The sequence below is a fragment of the Schistocerca gregaria genome, chromosome 2 (assembly GCF_023897955.1).
Source record: "Schistocerca gregaria isolate iqSchGreg1 chromosome 2, iqSchGreg1.2, whole genome shotgun sequence".
In the NCBI taxonomy this organism is placed as follows: Eukaryota; Metazoa; Arthropoda; class Insecta; order Orthoptera; family Acrididae; genus Schistocerca; species Schistocerca gregaria.
Genome location: NC_064921.1, coordinates 919,912,061 through 919,935,840, shown reverse-complemented (window position 1 = coordinate 919,935,840; position 23,780 = coordinate 919,912,061). Strand labels below are relative to the sequence as shown.

Here is a 23,780-nt window from a genome sequence, read left to right as displayed (position 1 = left end):
TCCTTTGGAATGCTACGCTCTTCCTGAGACCTACGGTACACCGCTGCAAGAAGAGGGGCAAGTTCCTTCGCCTACTCTGTGTAAAATCGAACTGGTATCCCATCAGGTTCAGCGGCGTTTCCTCTTTTGAGCGACTTTAATTGTTTCTCTATCCCTCTGCCGTCTATTTTGATATCTGCCATTTTGTCATCTGTGCGACAATCCAGAGAAGGAACTACAGTGCAGTCTTCCTCTGTGAAACAGCTTTGGAAAAAGACATTTTGTATTTCGGGCTTTAGTCTGTCATCCTCTGTTTCAGTGCCATTTTGGTCACAGAGTGTCTGGACATTTTGTTTTGATCCACCTACCACTTTGACATAAGACCAAAATTTCTTAGGATTTTCTGCCAAGTCAGTACATAGAACTTTACTTTCGAATTCATTGAACGCCTCTCGCATAGCCCTCCTCACACTACATTTCGCTTCGCGTAATTTTTGTTTGTCTGCAAGGCTTTTGCCAGTTTGCTGTGAAGTTCCCTTTGCTTCCGCAGCAGTTTTCTAACTCTGTTGTTGTACCACAGTGGCTCTTTTCCATCTCTTAATTTCACTGGATTCTTTATCCCTGCTACCCGTTACAAACGTTTGAGTCTCCCAGTCTATATCTGGCAAATTAAAATCTCCACCCACAACTATGACATGGTCGGGAAATGTAATCGAGATATTTTCCAAATTTTCCTTCAGGTGCTCTGCCACAACAGCTGCTGAGCCAGGCGGCGTATAGAGACATCCAATTACCATCAGAATGAGATATTCACTCTGCATCGGAGTGTGCACTGATATAAAACTTCCTGGCAGATTAAAACTGTGTGCCGGACCGAGACTCGAACTCGGGACCTTTGCCTTTCGCGGGCAAGTGCTGTACCAACTGAGCTGCCCAAGCACAACTCACGCAGCAGGCAAAGGTCCCGAGTTCGAGTCTCAGTCCGGCACACAGTTTTAATCTTCCAGGAAGTTTCATCCAATTACCATGTTTGAGCCTGCTTTAACCGTGACCTTCACCCAAATTATTTCACATTTCGGATCTCCGTCAATTTCCTTCAATACTATTGCACTTTTTATCGATATAAACACGCCTCCCCCTTCAGTATGGTGTGAAGAGTGCGTATCTGGACAGTAGATTAAAGGAAAATGTATATATGTTCCAACCAGAAGGTTTCATCAAGAAATGTCATCAAAGATTGGTCTGCGAGCTAAACAAGTCAATATATGAATTGAAACAATGTGGCACAAGCTACAATGGTCACTTGATCATTTAAATAACTCACTTGAAAAACTGGGATTTATTCAATATGATATAGACCCATGTGTGTACAAGCTAAGTGCGAAGGAAGGGAAAGCTATTCTGTTTGTATATGTGGATGATATGCTTACATTTGCACAAACTGAAGAGATGAGGCAAAAGATAAAATCTCTTTCAGAAAAGTACTTTGAAATCAAGCACACACGTGTTAGGAGTGAAATTTGAGAGCAGCAAAGATGGAACAGTTAGTCTTTCTCAGACAGAGTATGTTAATCAACTATTTGATAGCTTTGGACTTCAACATGCTAAGGGTGCCAAGATCCGAATGGAAATGAAACTGAATTTCTTTGATGAGAAATGTGACAAGTACGTTAAAAATCTTCCATATTGTAAGCTTGTTGGTGGACTCCTTTACCTTCCACAGAGGGCTCGACAGATATACCTTCCGCAGTGGCAAAATAGTCATAATATGGTTCAAAATTTAATATGAACCATTAGAATTCAGAAAAAAGGGTACCACATAATATGATTGGATAGATAAAAAGAACTACTCACTAAGCAGTGGCAGGAGAACACACATAAAAAAAGGTTTTACTTACGCAAGCTTTCGGAGCCAGTAGCTCCTTCCGGGAGAAGGGTTGAAGAGGTGGTAAGAGGGGTGAAGGGAAAGGAAATGGAGAGGTTTATGAAAAGGGGCAGAGTTTGGAAAAATCATTAAGAGCTCTGGGTCAGGGGAGACTTACCGGATGGGATGAGAAGCAAAGACTGCCAGAAGAAGAAGCCACTGTCTCTGAAAGCTTGCATAAATAAAGCCTTTTTTTATATGTGTGTTCTCCTGCCACTGCCTGGTGAGTAGTTTTTTATCTATCCAGTTACATACAGTCATAAACTGATTATTTCTATTGTTAAATTGGCCCATGTGGCCATCATTCCTTCTTATGTTTCCCTACTGTCAGTCTTTGTTGTCCTCTGTCTTGATCAAATTGTCGTCTCTTTTCTACCTTATGTGCTTCATTTATTTACCCATATCACCCAGATTAGTCAACACTGTGCTCCTACATCTTTTTTAGTACTGATTTTTGCACACACACACACACACACACACACACACACCACACACACACACACACACACACACACACACACACACACACACACACATATCCATACATACATACACAGACACAAGCAGACATATTTCAAATGTCTGCTAGTGTGTGTGTATGTATGGATGGATATGTGTGTGTGTGCGTGTGCGAGTATATACCTATCCTTTTTTCCCCCTAAGGTAAGTCTTTCCGCTCCCGGGATTGGAATGACTCCTTACCCTCTCCCTTAAAACCCACATCCTTTCCTCTTTCCTTGTCCTTCCCTCTTTCCTGACGAAGCAGCCGCCGGTTGCGAAAGCTCGAAATTATGTGTGTGTGTTTGTGTGTTTTATTCATTGTGCCTATCTACCGGCGCTTTCCCGCTTGGTAAGTCTTGGAATCTTTGTTTTTAATATGTTTAGGTAACCTACTAGATGAAAGACATTCAGTTCAAGTGCTGGTAAGGAGATTGCCTTATTTTGCAAGTAATGAAATATTATACAGCAAATGGACTACTGTAGATCCACTATTGACATTTGTAGAAGGTTTGGGTATCCTGAATAAGGATAGAGGCATTTCAATCATGTAGAAAATCAGAACACAAGAAATGGAAATACAGGAAATGAAGAATGCTATGCATATAAATTTTCCATGAAAAAAAAGGAGAATAATTTTTGTTGGATAGACAGGAGATCAAATAATGATCACAACAAAAAGAGAAATAACAGCAAAAGGAATAATTCACAGATTTTTGTAACCAGTGACCCAAGTACCATTGACACTACAGTAAAACAGAATGCATCCTATGTCAAACCAAGTTTAGATACGAATAATTATCCAGTAACAGTATCATAAAATGGGCAACGTCCTGAGTTGTGGGTCAAGACCCAGGATGTAATAAAACTATTGAAGGCCCATACACAGAAAAATTAATTGCATTCACTCATACTCTGTTGACAAGAAAATGGTTACTTATAGATGTAGATATTTATATAGACTCAGGAAGAAATTTCATTAATTTCGCGTGAATACCTGCACACTCCTAGAAAGAAGAATAAATGTCCCATATTACCGGTGACTGAAGTGTATATCATAGGAATAGTGGATAGCAAAGGAGAGCAAATTAAAGGAGAAACTCAGATGTCATTTGAGATAAGTGATGTTGAAAATTTATGCATACTCTCTTAGTAACACCCAATATGAACCTAAAGATATTGTCAGGCCTAGGTTAGTTATTAAAATATAAAGTAAAACTTGTCTTTGATGACAAAAAGTTACACTGGACAAAGGAAGGCTCTAATCACATTACATCATTTAAAATCAATAAGCCATTAGCTAATAGGGATTTATTACTAGTTGCCACTGTTCAGCTAGTGAATGACAAAGAAGAAACAGAAAATCTGGAAGAGGAACAAAAAAAGATTAAATCTCAGAAATCTAACATATTAACTTAAGAGCAACAACATGATCTGTTTACAATCTTAATGATATACAAAAGTGTATTTTCTGAAAAACCAGGAGTGATTGGCGATTATGTTTTTCAGTTTAAGATTAAAAATACGGAACCATGCTTTTGGAAATTTTACCCAGTTCCCATAAGATTAAGGTCAGCAGCATATGAGGAAATACACAAAATGGTAGAAAACAGAGTGACAGAAAGAAGTGTACGTGCGCATTACAACCCTTTACTTGTAGTAAAGAAACCAGTGAGAGGAGTGTGATTAGTATTAGATGCACGGACTTTAAACAAACGTATGGGGAAAGAAAGAGACAGACCTGTATCTACTGATGACTTGTTAACAAAACTTGAGCAAGGAAGGTATTTTAGTTCAGTTGATTTGACTGCTGGGTATTGGCAGCTTAAATTACATGAAAATTCATGACAATGCACCGTGTTACTTTTTGATGGAAAATCTTATCAGTTTAAAGTGTTATCCTTTGGGTAAAGTATTTCAGTATCAGTGTTCATACAAGCACTAGACGAGGCACTAGATAAAGAATTACTACAAGAATTAATTATTTATGTAGATGCCTCACACCCCCTGAACCATGGACCTTGCCATTGGTGGGGAGGCTTGTGTGCCTCAGCAATACAGATAGCTGTACCGCAGGCGCAAACACAGCGGAGAGGTCAGACAAACATGTGGTTCATGAAGAGGGGCAGCAACCTTTTCAGTAGTTGCAGGAGCAACAATCTGTATGATTGACTGATCTGGCCTTGTAACATTAACCAAAACGGCCTTGCAGTGCTTGTACTGCAAACGGCTGAAAGCAAGGGAAAACTACAGCCATCATTTTTCCTGAGGGCATGTAGCTTTATTGTATGGTTAAATGACGATGGCGTCCTCTTGGGTAGAATATTCCGGAGGTAAAATAGTCCCCCATTCAGATCTCTGGGCAGGGACTGCTCAGGAGGACATTGTTATCAGGAGAAAGAAAACTGACATTCTACGGATCAGAGAGTGGAATGTTGGATCCCTTAAATCGGGCACATAGGTTAGAAAATTTAAAAAGAGAGATGGATAGGTTAAAGTTAGATATAGTGGGAATTAATGAAGTTCGGTGGCAGGAGGAGCAAGACTTCTGGTCAGGTGACTACAGGGTTATAAATACAAAGTCAAATAGGGGTAAAGCAGGAGTAGGTTTAATAATGAATAGGAAAACAGGTATGCGAATAAGCTACTACAAACAGCATAGTTAACGCATTATTGTAGCCAAGATAGATACGAAGCCCACGCCTACCACAGTACTACAAGTTTGTATGCCAACTAGCTCCGTGGATAACGAAGAGATTGACGAAACATATGATAAGATAAAAGAAATTATTCAGATACTGAAGGGAGACGAAAATTTAATAGTCATGGGTGACTGGAACTCGATAATAGGAAAAGGAAGAGAAGGAAATGTAGTAGGTGAATATGGAATGGGAGTAAGGAATGAAAGAGGAAGCCACCTGGTAGAATTTTGCACAGAGCATAACTTAATCATAGCTAACACTTGGTTCAAGAATCATAATAGAATGTTGTATACATGGAAGAAGCCTGGAGACACTGGAAGGTCTCAGATAGATTATATAATGGTCAGACAGAGTTTTAGGAACCAGGTTTTAAATTGTAAAACATTTCCAGGGCCAGATGTGGACTCTGACCACAATCTCTTGGTTATGAACTGTAGATTAAAACTGAAGAAACTGCAAAAAAGTGGGAAATTGAGGAGATGGGACCTGGATAAATAGAAAGAACCAGCGGTTGTAGAGAGCTTCAGGGAGAGCATTAGGGAACGATTGACAAGAATGGGGGAAAGAAATACCATAGAAGAAGAATGGTAGCTTTGAGAGACGAAATAGTGAAGATAGCAGAGGATCAAGTAGGTAAAAAGATGAGTGCTATTAGAAAACCTTGGGTAACAGAAGAGATATTGAGTTTAATTGATGAAAAGAGAAAATGTACAAATACAGTAAATGAAGCAGGCAAAAAGGAATACAAATGTCTCAAAAAAGAGATTGACAGGAAGTGCAAAATGGCTGTGCAAGGTTGGCTAGAGGACAAATGTAAGGATGTAGAGGCACATATCACTAGGGGTAAGATAGATACCGCCTACAGGAAAATTAAAGAGACGTTTGGAGAAAAGAGAACCACTTGCATGAATATCAAGAGCTCAGATGGAAACCCAATTCCAAGCAACGAAGAGAAAGCAGAAAGGTGGAAGTAGTATATAGAGTGTCTATACAAGGGCGATGTTCTTGAGTACAATATTATAGAAATGGAAGAGAATGTAGATGAAGATGAAATAGAAGATATGATACTGTATGAAGAGTTTGACAGAGCACTGAAAGACCTATGTCGAACCAAGGCCCCGGTAGTAGACAACATTTCATTAGAACTACTGACAGCCTTGGGAGAGCCAGGCCTAACAAAACTCTACCATCTGGTGAACAAGATGTATGAGACAGGCGAAATACCCTCAGACTTCAAGAAAAATAGAATAATTCCAATCCCAAAGAAAGCAGGTGTTGACAGATGTGAAAATTACCGAACTATCAGTTTAATAAGCCATGGCTGCAAAATGCTAACACGAATTCTTAACAGACAAATGTAAAAACTGGTAGAAGCTGACCTCGGGGAAGATCAGTTTGGATTCCGTAGAATGTTGGAACATGTGAGGCAATACTGACCCTATGACATATCTTAGAAAATAGATTACGGAAAGGCAAACCTATGTTTCTAGCATTTTTAGACTTAGAGAAAGCTTTTGACAACGTTGACTGGAATACTCTCTTTCAAATTCTGAAGGTGGCAGGGGTAAAATACAGGGAGTGAAGGGCTATTTACAATTTTTACAGAAACCAGATGGCAGTTATAAGAGTCGAGGGGCATGAAAGGGAAGCAGTGGCTGGGAAGGGAGTGAGACAGGGTTGTTGCCTATCCCCAATGTTATTCAATCTGTATGTTGTGCAAGCAGTAAAGGAAACAAAAGAAAAATTTGGAGTAGGAATTAAAACCCATGGAGAAGAAAAGCTTTGATGTTCGCCGATGACATTTTAATTCTGTCAGAGACAGTAAAGGACCTGGAAGAGTAGCTGAACAGAATGGACATTGTCTTGAAAGGAGGACATAAGGGGAACATCAACAAAAGCAAAACAAGGATTATGGAATGTGGTTGAATTAAATTGGGGGATGCTGAGGGAATTAGATTGGGAGAGGAGACACAAAGGAGTAAATGAGTTTTGCTATTTGGGGAGCAAAATAACTGATGAATGTCGAAGTAGAGAGGATATAAAATGTAGACTGGCAATGGCAAGGAAAGTGTTTCTGAAGAAGAGAAATTTGTTAACATCGAGTATAGATTCACGTGTCAGGAAGTCGTTTCTGAAAGTATTTGTATGGACTGTAGACGTGCATGGAAGTGAAATGTGGACAGTAAATAGTTTAGACAAGAAGAGAATAGAAGCTTTCGAAATGTGGTGCTACAGAATAATCCTGAAGATTAGATGGGTAGATCACATAACTAATGAGGAGGTTTTGTATAGAATTGGAAGGAAGAGAAATTTGTGGCACAACTTGACTAAAAGAAGGGATTGATTGGTAGGGCATATTCCGAGGCATCAAGGGATCACCAATTTAGTAATGGAGGGCAGTGTGGAGGGTAAAAATCGTTGAGGGTTGAGCTGAATACACTAAACAGATTCAGAAGGATGTAGGTTGCAGTAGGTACTGGGAGATGAAGAAGCTTGCACAGGATAGAATAGCATGGAGAGCTGCATCAAACCAGTCTCTGGACTGAAGACCACAATAACAACAACAACATGCTGTATTAATAGTATCCAGGACATCAGAAGAACAATGTATATTATTAACTAAAATGGTAGAAAAGTTTCAGAAAAACGGGAATCTGTCTTCGGGTCTATCTTCTTTTTCTTCTTGATCCTAACTCACTTATTCCTACAATTTCCTTTCTTTGTTCTCCATTAAGAGTATCAATTCCATCCTCCCTCTTTCCATATTGCTGTAAAGTGTTCTCCTATCTGGATCATATAGTGGTAATGACACCCTGTTTTCACGGTAAAGCTGAGAAATCACGACAAAAATGACATAGTGACATAGACTTTTTTTTGTTAAAAAATTCATTTTCCTCCAGTAAGTTGAATTGTTGGAGTTTATATTAATGACATTATCTGAACGGGGGAGGAGGGGGGGGGGGGGGGGGGCAGGGCACGGCAGGGGCAGGGAAGGGAGGGTGTTTAGGTAGGACAGAAGGAGGTACAAGTGATGATGAAATTAGAAAGTGGACACACTAATATAAGCTATATTATTCAGAAGCACTTATGTAAGACATCAATAATAACAGGTTCAGAAATAGGCATGATAAGAGAAAAGGAGAAAGTCAGAAACAAGTATTTTATATAGATTTTGGGTAAGATCACTATGCTGAAAAGAAATTTTTAACATTAGAAGGGATAAAAGCTGTATAGTCAGAGATAGTAAGCATAAAGGAGGAGTGTACCCAGATTTGTAGAGAGTATGAGGATGAGAGGGTAAGTTTACCTAGGAAAACAGGAATCTATACCTAAGGTCAGATGAATCCGAAGAAGGAAGGATTTGAACCAATTCAGTAAGTATGAGAGGGTAGTTTTACCTGTGAAAGAGGGAACCTGTACCTCAGGTCAGGTGGATCCAAGGAAGGAAGGACCTGAATCGTTTTATATACAAAAAATTAGGGAGCACTTACCTTGTGAAAGCAATACAGCACATTCACTGTATCTTCAAAGACTTAGATGAGCATGGAGTGAATACACTAATTCAAAACTAGGAAAGCAAACTAAATGGAAACAGGAAAGTATTCTGCAAAATAGTTAAAGCATATGGACTTAAACCAGGATTCAATTGAGGCCTTAGACTTTTCGTTCTTGAATATGCATTGAACGAGAACAATTCTGAGATTTGTAGACATGGTAAGTGAGATACGAGGAAATGCCAACATGTAACACCTTAAGTAACTAGATCGATTGAAGTTGTGCATGTGAGACATGTGACTTTAATCAGTTGTAGAGTAAAGAGCACCTGCTGTGCCTGTGTTTGTTGGAATTTATGTGCAGATATGAGAAAGAAAAAATGTGGCCACAGTGCACAAAGTGACAATGGACATGTAATTTGGACTGGCCAGTGAGGAGTCACTTACATTTTGAGGTCGTGCTTTGGAGGTGCTGTAGACTTCGCAAAAGAAAGGGACCTGACGACAGGGGTCAAGCAGTAAAGAAAAATGAATGTTGTTGTACAGAGTCTATGCCAGACTGTCTGGAGTTACATAAGAATTTATGGTTTTGGTGAAGCACTGAAGAATCTGTATTGACATGTTGTCTCAAAGGCTTTGTTAATTATCAGTGGTTGTGAATTGATGGCTAACTTATCAGAATGTAGAAGAATTATCGAAACAGTGTTTTGTGATTTCATAGTGGGTCATTTAAATGTAGAAGCTCTCTTATAACCCTAACTCCTCTGCCAACGGAAATGAAGCCAGTGGTTAAATACATGCATAGCAGGATCACAACATCAAGAGGAAACAAAACAGTGACTGGGAAATTCGGAAAAGAGGTAACTGGGTGATTACATGCGAATAAGTAGAGGCTTGGAAACTTGCAATATATCGATCACTTAAAGTCAAACCACAACAAGACAACACCTCAAGTTCTTGATAGAGATGCCTATATTATATGTATTTTCTTAGAATTGTTGAACGTTTTTGACACTTGACCATAAAATACTACTAAGCAAGCTAGAAGTGCTAAGTATAAGAGGAATAGTGAATTAGTGGTTCTGTTACTTGGGACACAGGGTGCAAAAGGTGGAGATAGTACACACGTTTGCAGATTATGTATTTTTAGTAAAACAACTGTCAGTCAAGAAACATAGGTGTTTTTCAGTGTAGCGTATTGGATAAAATTCCGCCCTTAATATACATTAATAGCTTTCCAGATAGTGTAAGGCATGGAGAAAAGTTCTCTTTGCTGGTGACAGCAACATCATAGTCACTGATGAAACACCAGATCTCTTACAAAGAGAGGAAACGACTCTCTCGTGTGAAGCATAGATGATCACTCTATAGATTGTGCAACAAACACAAAGTTTTTAGGGATGAACACTGACTGTCAGCTATAACACAACAAATACACAAAGATACCAGCACAAAGACTGTTATTAGCATGTTATGCTCTTAGGGTAGTAGCATCAGTTTGAAACAGCCAATGTCTTATGGTGACATACTATGCCCACATACACTTAGCAATGGGATTATTTTTTGGGGATCGAAGCTACAAAACATGACCACAGCTTTTAGAGCACAGAAAAGGGTTGTAAGAATAATAATTGGTAGTAGTAGTTGGGCTTATAAACAGTTATTTTAAAAATTGGGGCATCTACCAATCCCTGGTGGATATCAGGAAAAACATTGCTAAATACTTCACTAATAGGTCTATACGTAATAATGGAACAAGAGGCAGTTTGAAATTACATTTATCCAGGAAAAACAAACAAGAAACTCAAAATTGCATTGTATATCATGGTGTAAAATGGTATTATAAGTTGCAAAAGGAAATGAAAAAGATTACTAAAGTACATCTGTTTGAAAACACAGCTAAAATTTTCTTTGTAATTCGCACTACACAATTAAATATTACTTAGAAGACTTAGAGCAGTGTGTAACGGTGAAGGGGTTAACTACAACATAACGTTGTATTTTAATACAAGATTGTGGTTTACTGCTTTCACAAGGAAATTGTGTGTCAAGATGTAAAACACATAGTAGTAATGTCTGCTGACTCAGTTTTTCAAGTGGACGTATAGTTGAATATGGTGGGAATGGTGTCAGAAGTTGGTGCATGGGGTACAGTAGCACCTTCACAAACCAGTAGTCACCAGCAAATATCCTTCATGGAGACTTTGAGTCACAGACAGGAACAACAGAAAGATTGCTCTACATTTGAGCTTTCAGCCAAACGTTCTTCTTCGAAAATAGGAAACACACACACACACACACACACACACACACACACACACACACACACACACACGACCACTGTCTTTGGCCCCTGAAACTAGACTGTGGGTAACTGCAATTGATGGGACAAGCAATCTGTGGGTGGTGGGGGTGAGGACAAGGCTGGGGCAGGGAAAGTGAGGGGGGATCAATGGCAGTTTAGAGATTGGAGAAGGTGTAGTACTGCTTGTGGAAGCATTCAGGGATGTACTCAGGACAGGATAGGGCTGCTAGATGTAGTCAGGAGGTTTCAGGTGACGGAGAGGGGTGGGGAGAGGAGCAGAAAATGAGTCACATAGAGGTGAGGAAAATGACTAGTGGTCACACTGGTGGATTAGAAGGCTGTGCAGTGCTGGAATGGGACCAGGTAAGGGGATAGGTGGGCAAGAGACAGGGACTAGTGAAGGCTGAGGTCAGGTGGAGGATATATTGTGCAGTTAGTAGGAATTATCCAGATGGCACAGGATGTGAATCAGTCATTGATGCGACAGGTGATGCTTTTGACTGGGCTGGAATAGGTGCTAGTGGAAGGATGTATGGGAAGGTATTGCATCTAGGACTATTGCAGGAACATGGGATATGAGGCATGGGGCTGGGAGCAGGGGTGGAGTAAGGGATGGACAAGGATACTGCATAGGTTTATTGGATGGCAGAATACTACTATGGGAGGCATGGGAGGGTAGTGAATAGGATATAGGAATATGCAACCCATGATGCTATAGGGGTAGGATATAAAGAAATATCATATCCACTATCTTTCCCATCCCATCCACAGTGGTATTCCACTGCCCACTGAACCTACACAATGTCCTTGTCCATCCCTACTCCACCCCTCCTTCCAATTCCTTACCTCATGGCTCATATCCCTGCTGCAGAACTAGATGCAAGACCTGTCCCTTACATCCTACCACCAACGTCTACTCCAGTTCAGTTACAGGCATTAGCCATCCTATCAAATGCAAAGGAATAGCCTACCCATTATCTTTTTCACCCCTCCCACATTAGTATTCCACCACCCACAGAACCCACGAAATTTCTTTGTCCGTCCCTACTCCACCCCTGCTCCCAATTCCTTATGTCATGGCTCATATCCCATGCAGCACAGCTGGATGCAAGACCTGTCCCATACATCCTCCCACCATCATCTACACCAGCTCAGTCACAGGCATCGCCCATACAGGCAGGACTCCCTGTGAAAGCAGTCATGTGATCAAAACGCTACGCTGCAACCATTGTGCTGCTTTTTATGTATGCATGACAACCAACAGTCTCTCTGTCCACATGAATAGCCACCGACAAACTGTGGCCGACAGACAGCTGGATTATCCAGTTGCACAACACGCTTCCCAACATACCTAGAAGCCCTACTCTGCCCCCACCACATCTCTGCATGCTCCCACAAGCAGCACTAGGCAGTACACCTTCCCCCACCCTTACCCTTCTAGCCCTCCCCCTCTCCACCCCCACCTCCTCCTTCTACATCTACATCAACTCTCTGCAATCCACTTTACGGCATGTGGCAGAGGGTACCCTATACCACTATTAGTCATTTCCTTTCCTGTTCCACTCGCAAACAGAATGTGGGAAAAATGACTTTCTCTATGTCTCTGTACCAGCTCTAATTTCTCATACCTTATCTTACATGCAATATAGATTGGAGGCAACAGATCTGTTCTGCAGTCAGCATCAAATGTAGGTTCTCTAAATTTTCTCAATAGTGTTATCCTCACTGCCCATGGATTATTTCTTTCATCACAAGCAGCTGCTCACCGGCTGGCCTCAGTGGTAAGAGACAGTGGTCATGTGTATGAGTTGTGCTCGTGTGAATGTGTGTGCACTTCCTACTTCAGAAGAAGGCCTATTGGCTGAAAACCCAAATGTATAGCTTTTATTGTTCCTGTCTGTGAGGTGGTGGGGTGAGGGTAGGTAGCTAGGTGCTGCTGGGAGGTTAGACAGTCAGCAGGGGGGCTGGGAAGGGGGAGTGGGGAGGGAGTAGAAAAGGAGAGAAGTAACCTACCAACCACCACCAATACCTCGGACTTCAACAGCTGCCACCCAGTCCATGCCAAGAAGTCCCTTCTATGCAGTCTAGCCACCTGTGCCTGTTGCATCTATAGTGATGAGCAGTCATTGTGTCAATCGAGCAACGTAATACAGTAAGGACTTAATGAGGCTGTGTGGCTGTTAAGTCACTGATCTCCTACTCAAAGTATGGGACTACTCTGTCTGGCCATTCCGATTTTGTCTTTCCTAGATCTCTAAGGCAAATGCCAGGATGGTTCCTTAATCGAGGCCGTGGCTTACCACCTGTCCTATCCTCACAGACTGTCTGACCTATCCTCATAACAAATGTTATGTATGCAGTGTGTGGTACATTTTGACCTACTGATTTGCACTGTATTACCCTGACAACTGCTATACCATTGTGGTATGATCTACACCTACATCTACATCTATACTTTGCAAATCACTGTGAGGTGCTCGACAGAGGGAATGTCCCACTGTACCAGTTATTAGGGTTTCTTCCTGTTCTATTCACGTATGGAGCACAGGAAGACTGATTGTTTGAATGTCTCTTTTTGCGCAATAGTTATTCTAATCTTATCCTCATGATCCCTATGTGAGTGGTATAAGGGGTTGTGGTATATTTCTAGAGTTATCATTTAAAGCCAGTCCTTGAAACTTTGTTATTAGACTTTTTTGGGATAGTTTACATCTCTCCTCAACAGTCTGCCAGTTCACTTCTTTCATATCTCTTGACACTCTCCCACAGATTAAAAAAACCTGTGACCATTCATGCTGCCCTTCTATGTATACATTTAATATCCCCTGTTAGTCCTATCTCGTACAGGTCCCACAGAAGCCATCAATCAAGTGATTTGTAAGCAATTTTGTATACTGATAGCACTTCCCCAGTATTCTACCAATCAATCAAAGTCAGTTTTACCCATGACTGAATCCATGTCATCATTCCATTTCATATCCCTACAAAATGTTACACCCAGGTATTTGTATGAGTTGGCCGATTCCAACAGTGACTCATTGGTACTATAGTCATAGGATATTACATTTTTGTTTGTTTTGTGAAGTGAAAAATTTCACATTTCTGAACATTTAGACCAAGCTGCCAGTCTCTGCACCATGTTGAAATCTTTTCAAGATCTGACTGAATACTTATGCAGCTTCTCTGACAGTACTTCATTATAGATAACTTCATCATCCACAAATACTGTCTGCAAGGTCATTAACACACAATGTGATCAGTAAGGCCCCAAACACACTTCCCTGGGGCACTTTTACATCTGATGACGTCTCTCCATCCAAGATAACATCATGCTGTGTCCTCTCTACTAAAAAGTTCTCTGTCACGTCAAAAATTTCACTTGATACCTCATATGATCATACATAGATGTGGTACTGAGTCAAATGTTTTTCGAAACTCAAGAAACACTGCATCTAACTGGTGGCCTTGATCCAAGGCTTATAGTACATCATTTGAGGAAAGTGTGAGTTGGGTTTCAAATGTATGCGTGTGAATTTCTAAGGAACCAAACAGCTGGGTTTCACATGATAGAAGTTTTCGAAATGTTTGCCATTGCTGTTCAAGATACCTCATTATGTCTGACCTCAAAATATGTTCTAAAATTCTATAACAAATCAATGTCAAGGATTTGGATGGTAGTTTTGTGGATCACTTCTACTGCCCTTCTTGTAGACGTGTGTGATCTGTGCCTTCTTCCAAGAACTGGGAAGGGGCTAACTCAGCCACAAGTTCAATATAGAATCTGACAGGGATTCCATTGGGGCCTGGAGCTTTGTTCAGTTTTAACAGTTGTAGTGTCTCATGAATTTTGGAGTAAATTCTAGAGACGCTAGCCCTTCCACCGTCTCGAACACCTGATATTTTATGTATGAGTGTGGATGAGGGGAAGCGTATCTACTGCACCACCCACTTCTGGGTGCAGGTTGGAAGTTTGTAATGAGAAGACGATAAGTGGGACAGTCAAACGACGCCAACAAGTGTTTACCGCAAGAGCCACAGACACTGTGTGAGGGGACATGGAGTAATTAAATGCTATTCTTTGCTGTGTTAGTGAATGTGATTGTTGGGGGGGGGGGGGGGGAAGAAAAGAATAGAAAAAGAAACATTTGACTATAGCCTTTTAACTTACTTCATGTCAGCTCTAAATGAAGCAAGACGCATGTGACACCTATAAATTATTTTGTTGTTAAAACCATGCAATTGTGATTATATTTAATAGTATCTAATGGTTATCAAATTACTTGACTTGCAAGACTTTGTATGCTTGGGTGAAACTTGTGGAAACGAAAGTATACCTGAGCTGAACTCTCTGGTGAGAGAGAGAGAGAGAGAGAGAGAGAGAGAGAGAGAGAGAGAGAGAGAGAGAGAGAGAGAAATCTTTTGGTCCTCTAACCAGCATTAATTCTTCGGAGAAGAAGTTATGGAGATTGATGCAGCTGCATATTCAGAGAAGAGGATCGGCTAAATGTTTTAAGTAAGTCAATTGTAGTAAGAGAAGTGGCAAGTTCGCAATCCAGTATTGCACCACTTCTCTTGCTGCCAATACCTTTAGAGTGTTTCATCTGTTTGTCAACACCTCTGACACTAATACTTATTTTTTTCCTCTTTTCAGTGATATGAGGATTAAATTGGGACAATTCTCCTGGATTTTCCTTTGTAAAGGAACATTTGGAAATGGAGTTAAGCATTTCAGCTTTTGCTTTGCTATGCTCAACTTCAGTTCCTGTCTGGATACTAACTTTGGTGCCACTAACAGCCTTCACATACAACCAGAATTTCTTTGGGTTCTGCAAAAGATTACTTGACAATATTCTGCAACAGTAGTCATTGAATGCATCATGCATTGCCCTGTGTTTCATTCAGCAACTCTGTATCTATAGCCCAATGCTTTATTTTCCACTTATTATGCAGCAATCTCTGTTTCTTTAGAAGTTTCATTGCAGTGACTGTATACCATGGAGGTTCCCTCCCATTATGAACTGTTCTACTGGGTACATATCTATCCAGTGTGTGATCAACTAATCTTCTAAAGCTGAGCCGATAAATAAATAAGTAAATGTTAATGTAGTTTCTAGCAGTTGGTTCATTTAATTAATATCTGCCTTGATCTATTCCACATCCTTTAATGTTCTCCTCTATGATGGGATTCATAGAATACGACGAATAATGAATAAGAGTGTCACTGATATTATATGGGAAAATAGCAGCACAGAGAAGACATCTATCTGTCCTTAGGCATTGCAATTCATAGCTTAAAAGTGTTCTTGTTTTAGTCTACAAATGACATTAGGATCACATTGTTTGTGCTATTTGCCAACACAATTACAGTTTTTTTTTTTTTTTTTTTTTTTTTACGGAAAAGTTGGTGTCTTATTTTGACCAACTTGTCTTTTTCCATTTGGCACCTTATTATGTTTTTAAGGCACTGTAGATGATTGCCTCGCCTGTACAGAGCTCTGTCAATTTGATGTCTGCAAGCAATGATCCACTGTCACAAGTAATGCTCACTGTATCACTAGGAAACTGTGATTAGAACTGGTTCACCCCATCACACAAGATGAGAATGGGCTACAACAAGGGAGCAACTCACAAATCCACGGCACAATGTTCACCAATACCACAGAGTTACATTGTTACCAAACTATTTCTATAATTATTCAAGTAAACATACACTATGTTCACGTGTATGCAAACTGAAGACAGCTCTGTTACAGAGAGGAGGAAATGTGATGGTCCCTAACAGCTTACAAATGTTTACCACCAAATATGGCCAGGCTGCAGTAGTGTCTGCCACATGAAAGCACACCAGTCACATCCAGCAGCACTGATGCTGTCAAGGAAAGCTGACTACATGAAAAACAGAGGTTAGTGTAGTGCCGATAAATACAATGATATTCCCTGACCAAGAAGATAGTCACTGAAGACATTTACCTATGGCTGCCTATAAGAGGCAGTTGTGTGGAACTGTGACTCATGATTAGAGCCTGTATTTTAAAGACATTGAAATGTGCAACCATTTATGACCCAAAACTTGTATAAGTAAGATCTTAAAAATAAAATATGACTTTATGTAAGTTTTTAAACACACATTCTTGTTTTTTATATACCATGTAATACAAAATTCACCTCTGAACAAACTGTGAGTATAGTACTTAATTTTTGAAGTGTTTGAAGTAATGCTTATTTCTGAAATGTCCATATGTGTCTGAAGACAGTATTCAAGTGTGTGTGAGTTTTGTTAGCCTGAATGTGTGCGTGTATGTTGTCTAATTTAGAAGATGGACTTTTGGGCAAAAGCTTACTTGTTCAGCAGTTTTTTGTTTACCTGTCTGTGACTCAACATCCCCACTACATGATGTGAAGCAATCTGTCCTTTTCATAATACTGTCATTATTCCATTCTGGATTCTCCACTGTTTGATTTCAACAACAACATTTGCAACAAAATGCTCACACATATCAGTGGTTTGATGTATGGATACCCAGACCTTCTGGTCCACAACACTAATCCACATTTTGTTGAACACCTTCTCATAGCACATGGACAAATAGTTTTTTCTAAACGTAGATTGATCTGGAACTGTATGCACTGTGTACTTCTCCAAGAACTGTCTGAAATGTGGATTCTTCAGTTTCTACAATAGGATGCTGCCGTACACCCTCAACTCATACAAGTCCTTGAAGAATGATTGCACAGTTCAAGATGGATCTCTCTGTTCAAATAACAGTATTCGTTTGCTGTCATTTTCAGAATTATGCTCACACAGCTGCTGTGTTTGGTGGCCCTACAGTGTTGTTACATATGAAAGTGCTTTTCTGCACTAACTTTAACTTCACGTAGTTTACAAAATAATATTTCCCCATCAAAACTGAAATCATAAACAAAACCTTCCACCTTCATGCTGTTGGAGCACTTTACTTGCGGCATGTTGAAGCAGACTGAGTTTGTATTCAAACTAAATAATGTGACCACATGTGTGATGTTTATTACTTCAAAAGCTGCCTTTGTTGGCTTCAAGAGTGTTTTGTTGATCCCATGCAACAATTTTCTATGTTAGTGAACCAACTATAGTACATTTAAAATTACTTGACAATTGACACCTGTCACTTGCCACTATGTTGTTGCCACATTGGACACCAGCTACTGCTCAGTTATAGGTAGCACACAAACATAGTGAATCACTTCATAAAGGCTGTTAAAATGTAACGTGGTGCAATGATGGAAGCAGTTGCAGCGAGATATGATGGAAACGGCAGCTGCTCTGTTGACAGCTGATTTTAAGTGATCAATGACTGAACTGTGGCAAGAGACATATTTTGTAGCACTGAATTTAAACTCATATCCTAAGCTACTCACGACCAAGTGATGTGTAATGTATCTGAGAAAGTGGTGGTCAATAGTCTGTGACAGGACTAAAATCACAATCACTTTTTCCATGGCTATTAAAGCCAAACTCTACACCCAAACTCAAGACAGAAAAAGTTCAGTTTGAGCACTAAAAGCAAACCCTAATTTCTTGTTATCATTCGTTACCTGAAACTATTCTCACACTGGCTGCCACATTACCAGTCGATAAGCAGTCGTGGTTGGCACTCGGATGCAGATTTTAGGCATCATAAGGCACATTCCAAATGAAGAAGGGATGACAGTAAAATAACAGCAAATAAAAAAGTCAATAGAACGATGAAAATTATATGCCAAAGAATTAGAAATAAAAAAAAAACATTACATTGAAACCAAAATTGAATACAAAAGCTTTCGATTAGATTCTGAAGTAAAAAAAATTCACACCCTTTAATGAGCTTCAAACCTACAACATGCAAGATGGTAGGTTAATACACAACCATAAAGTACAACAGTGAGTGTAGTTGTTACATTTCTGACTAAGAATTGCAGCCTTCAAAAACTTGGTTTCATGCAATGTTATGCAAAGCTTATCTAAGGTAAGCCAATCTATGATTATGATAACCTCGTTTGTGAAGCTGAACATGTGTATTTCATTAGTACAGTCCGTGTGTGTGTGTGTGTGTGTGTGTGTGTGTGTGTGTTTGTTGTTTGGTGTGGTTATCATGTATGATGAAACACGAAACAAAAGTGTCAGACCCATGATTCAGCACCCAAACACGTCAAGAAAGAACAGCAGACAAGGAATTGAAAGTGAACTGACCAATTGCTGTGGCAGTTTGGCAACGGCTAATGATTTGGTGATGACATTGAGGGCTCTGGAGGAAACCGACTCCAGAGCGAGAAGTGCCAACTACCAAGTAATTTTAATCAGACAATAGTGTGGTATGCTGACTGTTTACTACAGGCATGATAAATAAAGCTTTGTAATAATTACTGTGTTAATTTGTGACAATATCACTCAATACACTGTCATGTGAGCAACATTTTCATGTTTTTATCTTGTGTCCTTAAAGATATGACAAAAATATAAATTTCTGGCTAAAGTTGGCTGAAATATGGCCTATTACAAAAAAGGTGTGACTATAGCTTTACATGCACAATAAAATACATTTTTCTTCACTACAATACCTGTATTTGTGCATAAATTGTAAAATTCACCATACAGTTTAGGCAAAAAATATGACTTGTCATTAAAATCAGAGTCCTATTTAAAATATTTTACCATCAATCAATGAATATATCTATTTAGTTGGTCTGGAGTTTGACAGACAAACTGTCTTCACTGATGATGTACCATATACTACTGCCCTGTCACTCTGACTTGCAGATGTCGCACAATCTTGGTCTGGCAATATAGGAACCCATCATCGCTCAGCTGGTTAAGATTGATTAGGTATCATGTCTACATCTACGAACACCTGGGCTGCTATACATCTCTTGCTTGCTTTAGTCTCTGCAGCTTATATACAATTGGGTCCCAATTAAAAACATGTGAAATAAACTACAAAGTTTTGGCTCCATCTACCATATGGCATTCTAGACTCGAGAAATAAAACGTGCTCCTTGTGTTTGAGAGGGAGGGAGGGGTATATATTTTCCCCTCCTTCATTTCTCTCCTTCTCCCCCCCCCCCCTTCCACCCTCCCACCCAAGCTCCTGTCCAGGCTGTAAAGATTTTAAAAAAATGTACTCATCAAGTGGCAACAGGAGCACACGTCCCCCCCCCCCCCCCCCCCCACACACACACACACAAAATGATTTAACTTATGCAAATTTTTGGAGACAATGATACCTTCTTCTGGCAGAAGAGTTGAAGGGGAAGGAAGAGGGGTGAAGGAAAAGGACTGGAGAGGTTTATGAAAAGGGATACATTTTGGAAGAGTCACCCAAAACCCTAGGTCAGAGGAGACTTACCACATGTGATGAGAAGGAAAGACTGATTGTTGGGGACTGCAGGCAAGATTTGAAAAACTGAGAGCTTAAAGATGGAAGACAAGGCTTTCATAATATTGCACTTTTCCATCCTGGGTTTTCCACTGTTTTTATTTATAACAGGGTTTTACCTCCACAGCAAAATTAGAAGAAATTTTTTTAGAAATTCTTACTAATAAAAACTAAAAGCACTTGTACTTACCTAAACAAACTTTCTTAGGCAAATTTGCATCTTTCTTTGAGTCAGTTGATGTTTCACTGCTGTCTCCTGATTTTTCCAGGGATAATTCTAATTTATGTTTACCAGGTGGCTCTGGACATGACAGATCACTTCCCTCTGGTTCTACAATAACAAATAATTAGAAGAGTTAAAAAGAGAACACATTAGTTACTTAATGTCATAAATGTGCATCTTATATCAAATCTTGTTATATGCAATTCTTATTATTAATTAGAATGCTGACATGATTGTTGTCATTTTATACTCGGCCCATCCATTTGTACAAATAAAGCATTATGACTGAAAGTGTCACATTTCTCATTTGCCTGATTTACTTACACACACCAACTTGTAACAATATTTGACCTCTTAATGCACAAGTGAAATGTGTTAAAACAGAAATATAGATTACTAAAGGAGCAATAAACCAAAATTTTTACCTATGCGTCCAGACAAGGAAGGATCTACAGATAAAACTTTGGCATCTTCTTTATGCTTTTTTGCCTGATCAGACTTCTTTGGGAAATTGGGCACATCCATCATCTCTCCACCATCTAGAAATAAAACATCACAATGTTGACCCTCAGACAATCAGTTGTGGCACTGAAGTATCTGAGCTGATCAGCAACCATACCACTTGTAAGTAATTTATATATTAAACACTAAGTACCCTCCTGCCAATTCCCTGGCTTCAGCTACCCATTGATAACTATCTGCAGCAAATGAGTTTCAGTGTTAAAAAAAAGTTGTAAGAATGTATAATACGAAAGCAGCCCACTAAGTGATACAAGTTGATATAAAATGATAAGCTGTGGAGAAAGAGGAAGTATCAAGTAATACTTATTCATCTCTAAGTTTCCTACTGGCTGTAATTGGGCATCTTTTCAGTGCTCTTGAGCCAACTACACTAACAATTAATGAAGTGATCTCAGTTATTTTCTGAATGTTTTTAAACTATTCGGTAATTCTTCCCCAGTAGTCATCTAAGACAGCTAATTAGTATTCAAGACGGAGAGTGTTTTGTTCCGTTCTTTGATAAAGAAGCTACAACTTGCAGCAACATAAAGTTTGACATTTATTTGCAATAAAATATGATACTCATATTACTGAATATATTTTGCAAAATACCTCATTCAGTACAATGCATCATCAAACATCTTGCCTTACTGTAAATGGCTTTAATGTATATGACATTTAAAAAAAGGTAGCTCTCAATATAAGTCAGTCCTCTGCAATGCGTTTCATCTCTGCATAAGTTTTGTAATCTACACCCATTTGACTTATTTTCTGTAGTCAGGTCTTGGACCCCTCGGTACAATTTTTATCCCCCCCCCCCCCCCCCAAACACCTCATTGCCAAACTGACTACTCCTTGATCCCTCACAGGATGAGACCTATTAACTGATACATTCTTTTAATAAGTTGTTCTTCCAAACTTGATTCAGTACCCCTACGAATCTAAACTTCAGCAGTTGCCGAACATGCTGCACACACAACACTAATGACTTCAAAATCACTCTAGCCTAAACCTCTTCTATAACATGTTGCCCAATACCTCACCTAACCCATTCCCTTTGCTCTTCTATCCACACTGTAACAGCATGCATAGATGTGGACAGAAGAGAGAAGGATTGTGTATTACCTTCTCCACCCACTCTTCCTCCCCCCCCCCCCCCCCCATGTATGCACTCTCCCTCTCTCTCTCTCTCAACCCCCCCCCCCCCTTTTTCTTCAATCCTCTGACCCTTCTTGCATCCATATCTATTACTTACCCTCCTTCCCTGTCTCCCTCTTCACCACCACTGTCCTCTCCTTCCCCCCCCCCCCCCCCCCTACCAGTCTCCGTCCTTATATGCTCTATCCTCTGTACTTCTTTCACCTTGTGCAACAGCTGAGTCATCTAGGCAAAAGACCTGCCACCTCCATCGGCCCAGGCAAGTACTTTCGATAGTCAGTATTCAATAATCAGTCTCATTGCTACTGCAAGCGTGAACATTTAGGTATCTGTTATGTTCTATTAGAAAAAGAGGAAGAGCTCGAAAGCTAGTGTTAACTGGCTTCTATTATGTGCTTGTGTGCAGCAATCCTCTATAGTTAAATGGTAGTTTTTCCCTTATTATACATATTAAACTTCAGCATTCCCAAGTGGCACCACATTAAACAAACTTCTATTTTCTTCTTGACTGAAAAGTTTATTGTCCACATTTCACTTTGGTACAAAGTTACACTCAAGACAAATACCTCAGCACAAGAATTCCTAACATTTAAATTATATTCATTGTTAACAAACTTCTCTTTTTCAGAAATTATTATTTGCTTTTGCCTGAATGCCTTTTATAGCCTTCCATCTTCAGCAAGTGTCACTTCTTTTGCTACTGAAATAACAAAATCATCTACTCCTTTTAATAACTCATATACAAAACTAATCGTCTGATTTCATTCAACTACATTCCTTAATCTTGTTTCATATCTGATGATGTTCATCCTATGACATCTATCCAAGACACTACCTGTTCCAGTTAACTGGTCTTGCTAATCCTTTGGCATCCCGACAGTGCTACAGTGTCACTGGATAAAATATTAAAGCTTTAATTTCTTCTCCCTGATCTTTCATTCTCTTTCCAAGTTTTTCCTTGGTTTCTTCACAGCTTGCTTGGTGTATACATGGAAGAATATCAGAAGTAGGCTACAAACCTGTCTCAGTTCCATCTCAACTAATCCTTCCCTTTGATGTCCAGCAATTTTCGCCAAATTTAAGATAGCTTAAAACTGAAACTAATTAGTATCAAACCACAGAAGTTATTTGGTTAACCCGCACAACTTTTGTACACAATACACTGTTAAAAATCACGAGACCATGTCATTCACTGCTTCTATGCTACATTAGCTCAAAGGTGGGAAGGAAATCGATCATGACATTTTTTCCGCCATTTTGTGACTGGAATAAATTTTGATCAAACATAGTATGATGATTGCCCCTTAGTTATTTCACAAATAAATTACTTGTCATCTAATCTGCAGAGCTGCAACAGTTATTTGAGGGTTCTCTAAAAGTTATTAATATCTTAACAGACCACCAAAATTTTTTGCATTTAATTTGTGCTTAGTTTCATGTCCCACTGCTACATATTATCACAATCTATTTTCTTTATTTTTATTTCAACAGAACAAGCAGGTGTCTTTTTTGTTAGAAATGTTTTGTTTGTTTTGGATAACCTCTAAATAAGGGTTAGAAAAGTGCTTGAAAGTACTTCTGCCAAAATTTTATTTAATAAAATTGCA

General features: G+C 39.5%; 1 protein-coding gene across 2 annotated transcripts in view; it reads right to left on the bottom strand.

Moving 5' to 3' along the window:
* LOC126335353 (arginyl-tRNA--protein transferase 1) overlaps nt 1–23,780 on the bottom strand; it is a 147,197-nt gene that overhangs the window by 97,825 nt on the left and 25,592 nt on the right. For both annotated transcript variants that reach the window (XM_049998539.1, XM_049998540.1), the window contains exons 4-5: nt 20,940–21,053; nt 20,482–20,622 (exon numbers count right to left, since the gene is read on the bottom strand). In XM_049998539.1, coding sequence (XP_049854496.1) covers nt 20,482–20,622; nt 20,940–21,053 — 255 coding nt within the window. The remainder of the gene's footprint in view (nt 1–20,481; nt 20,623–20,939; nt 21,054–23,780) is intronic.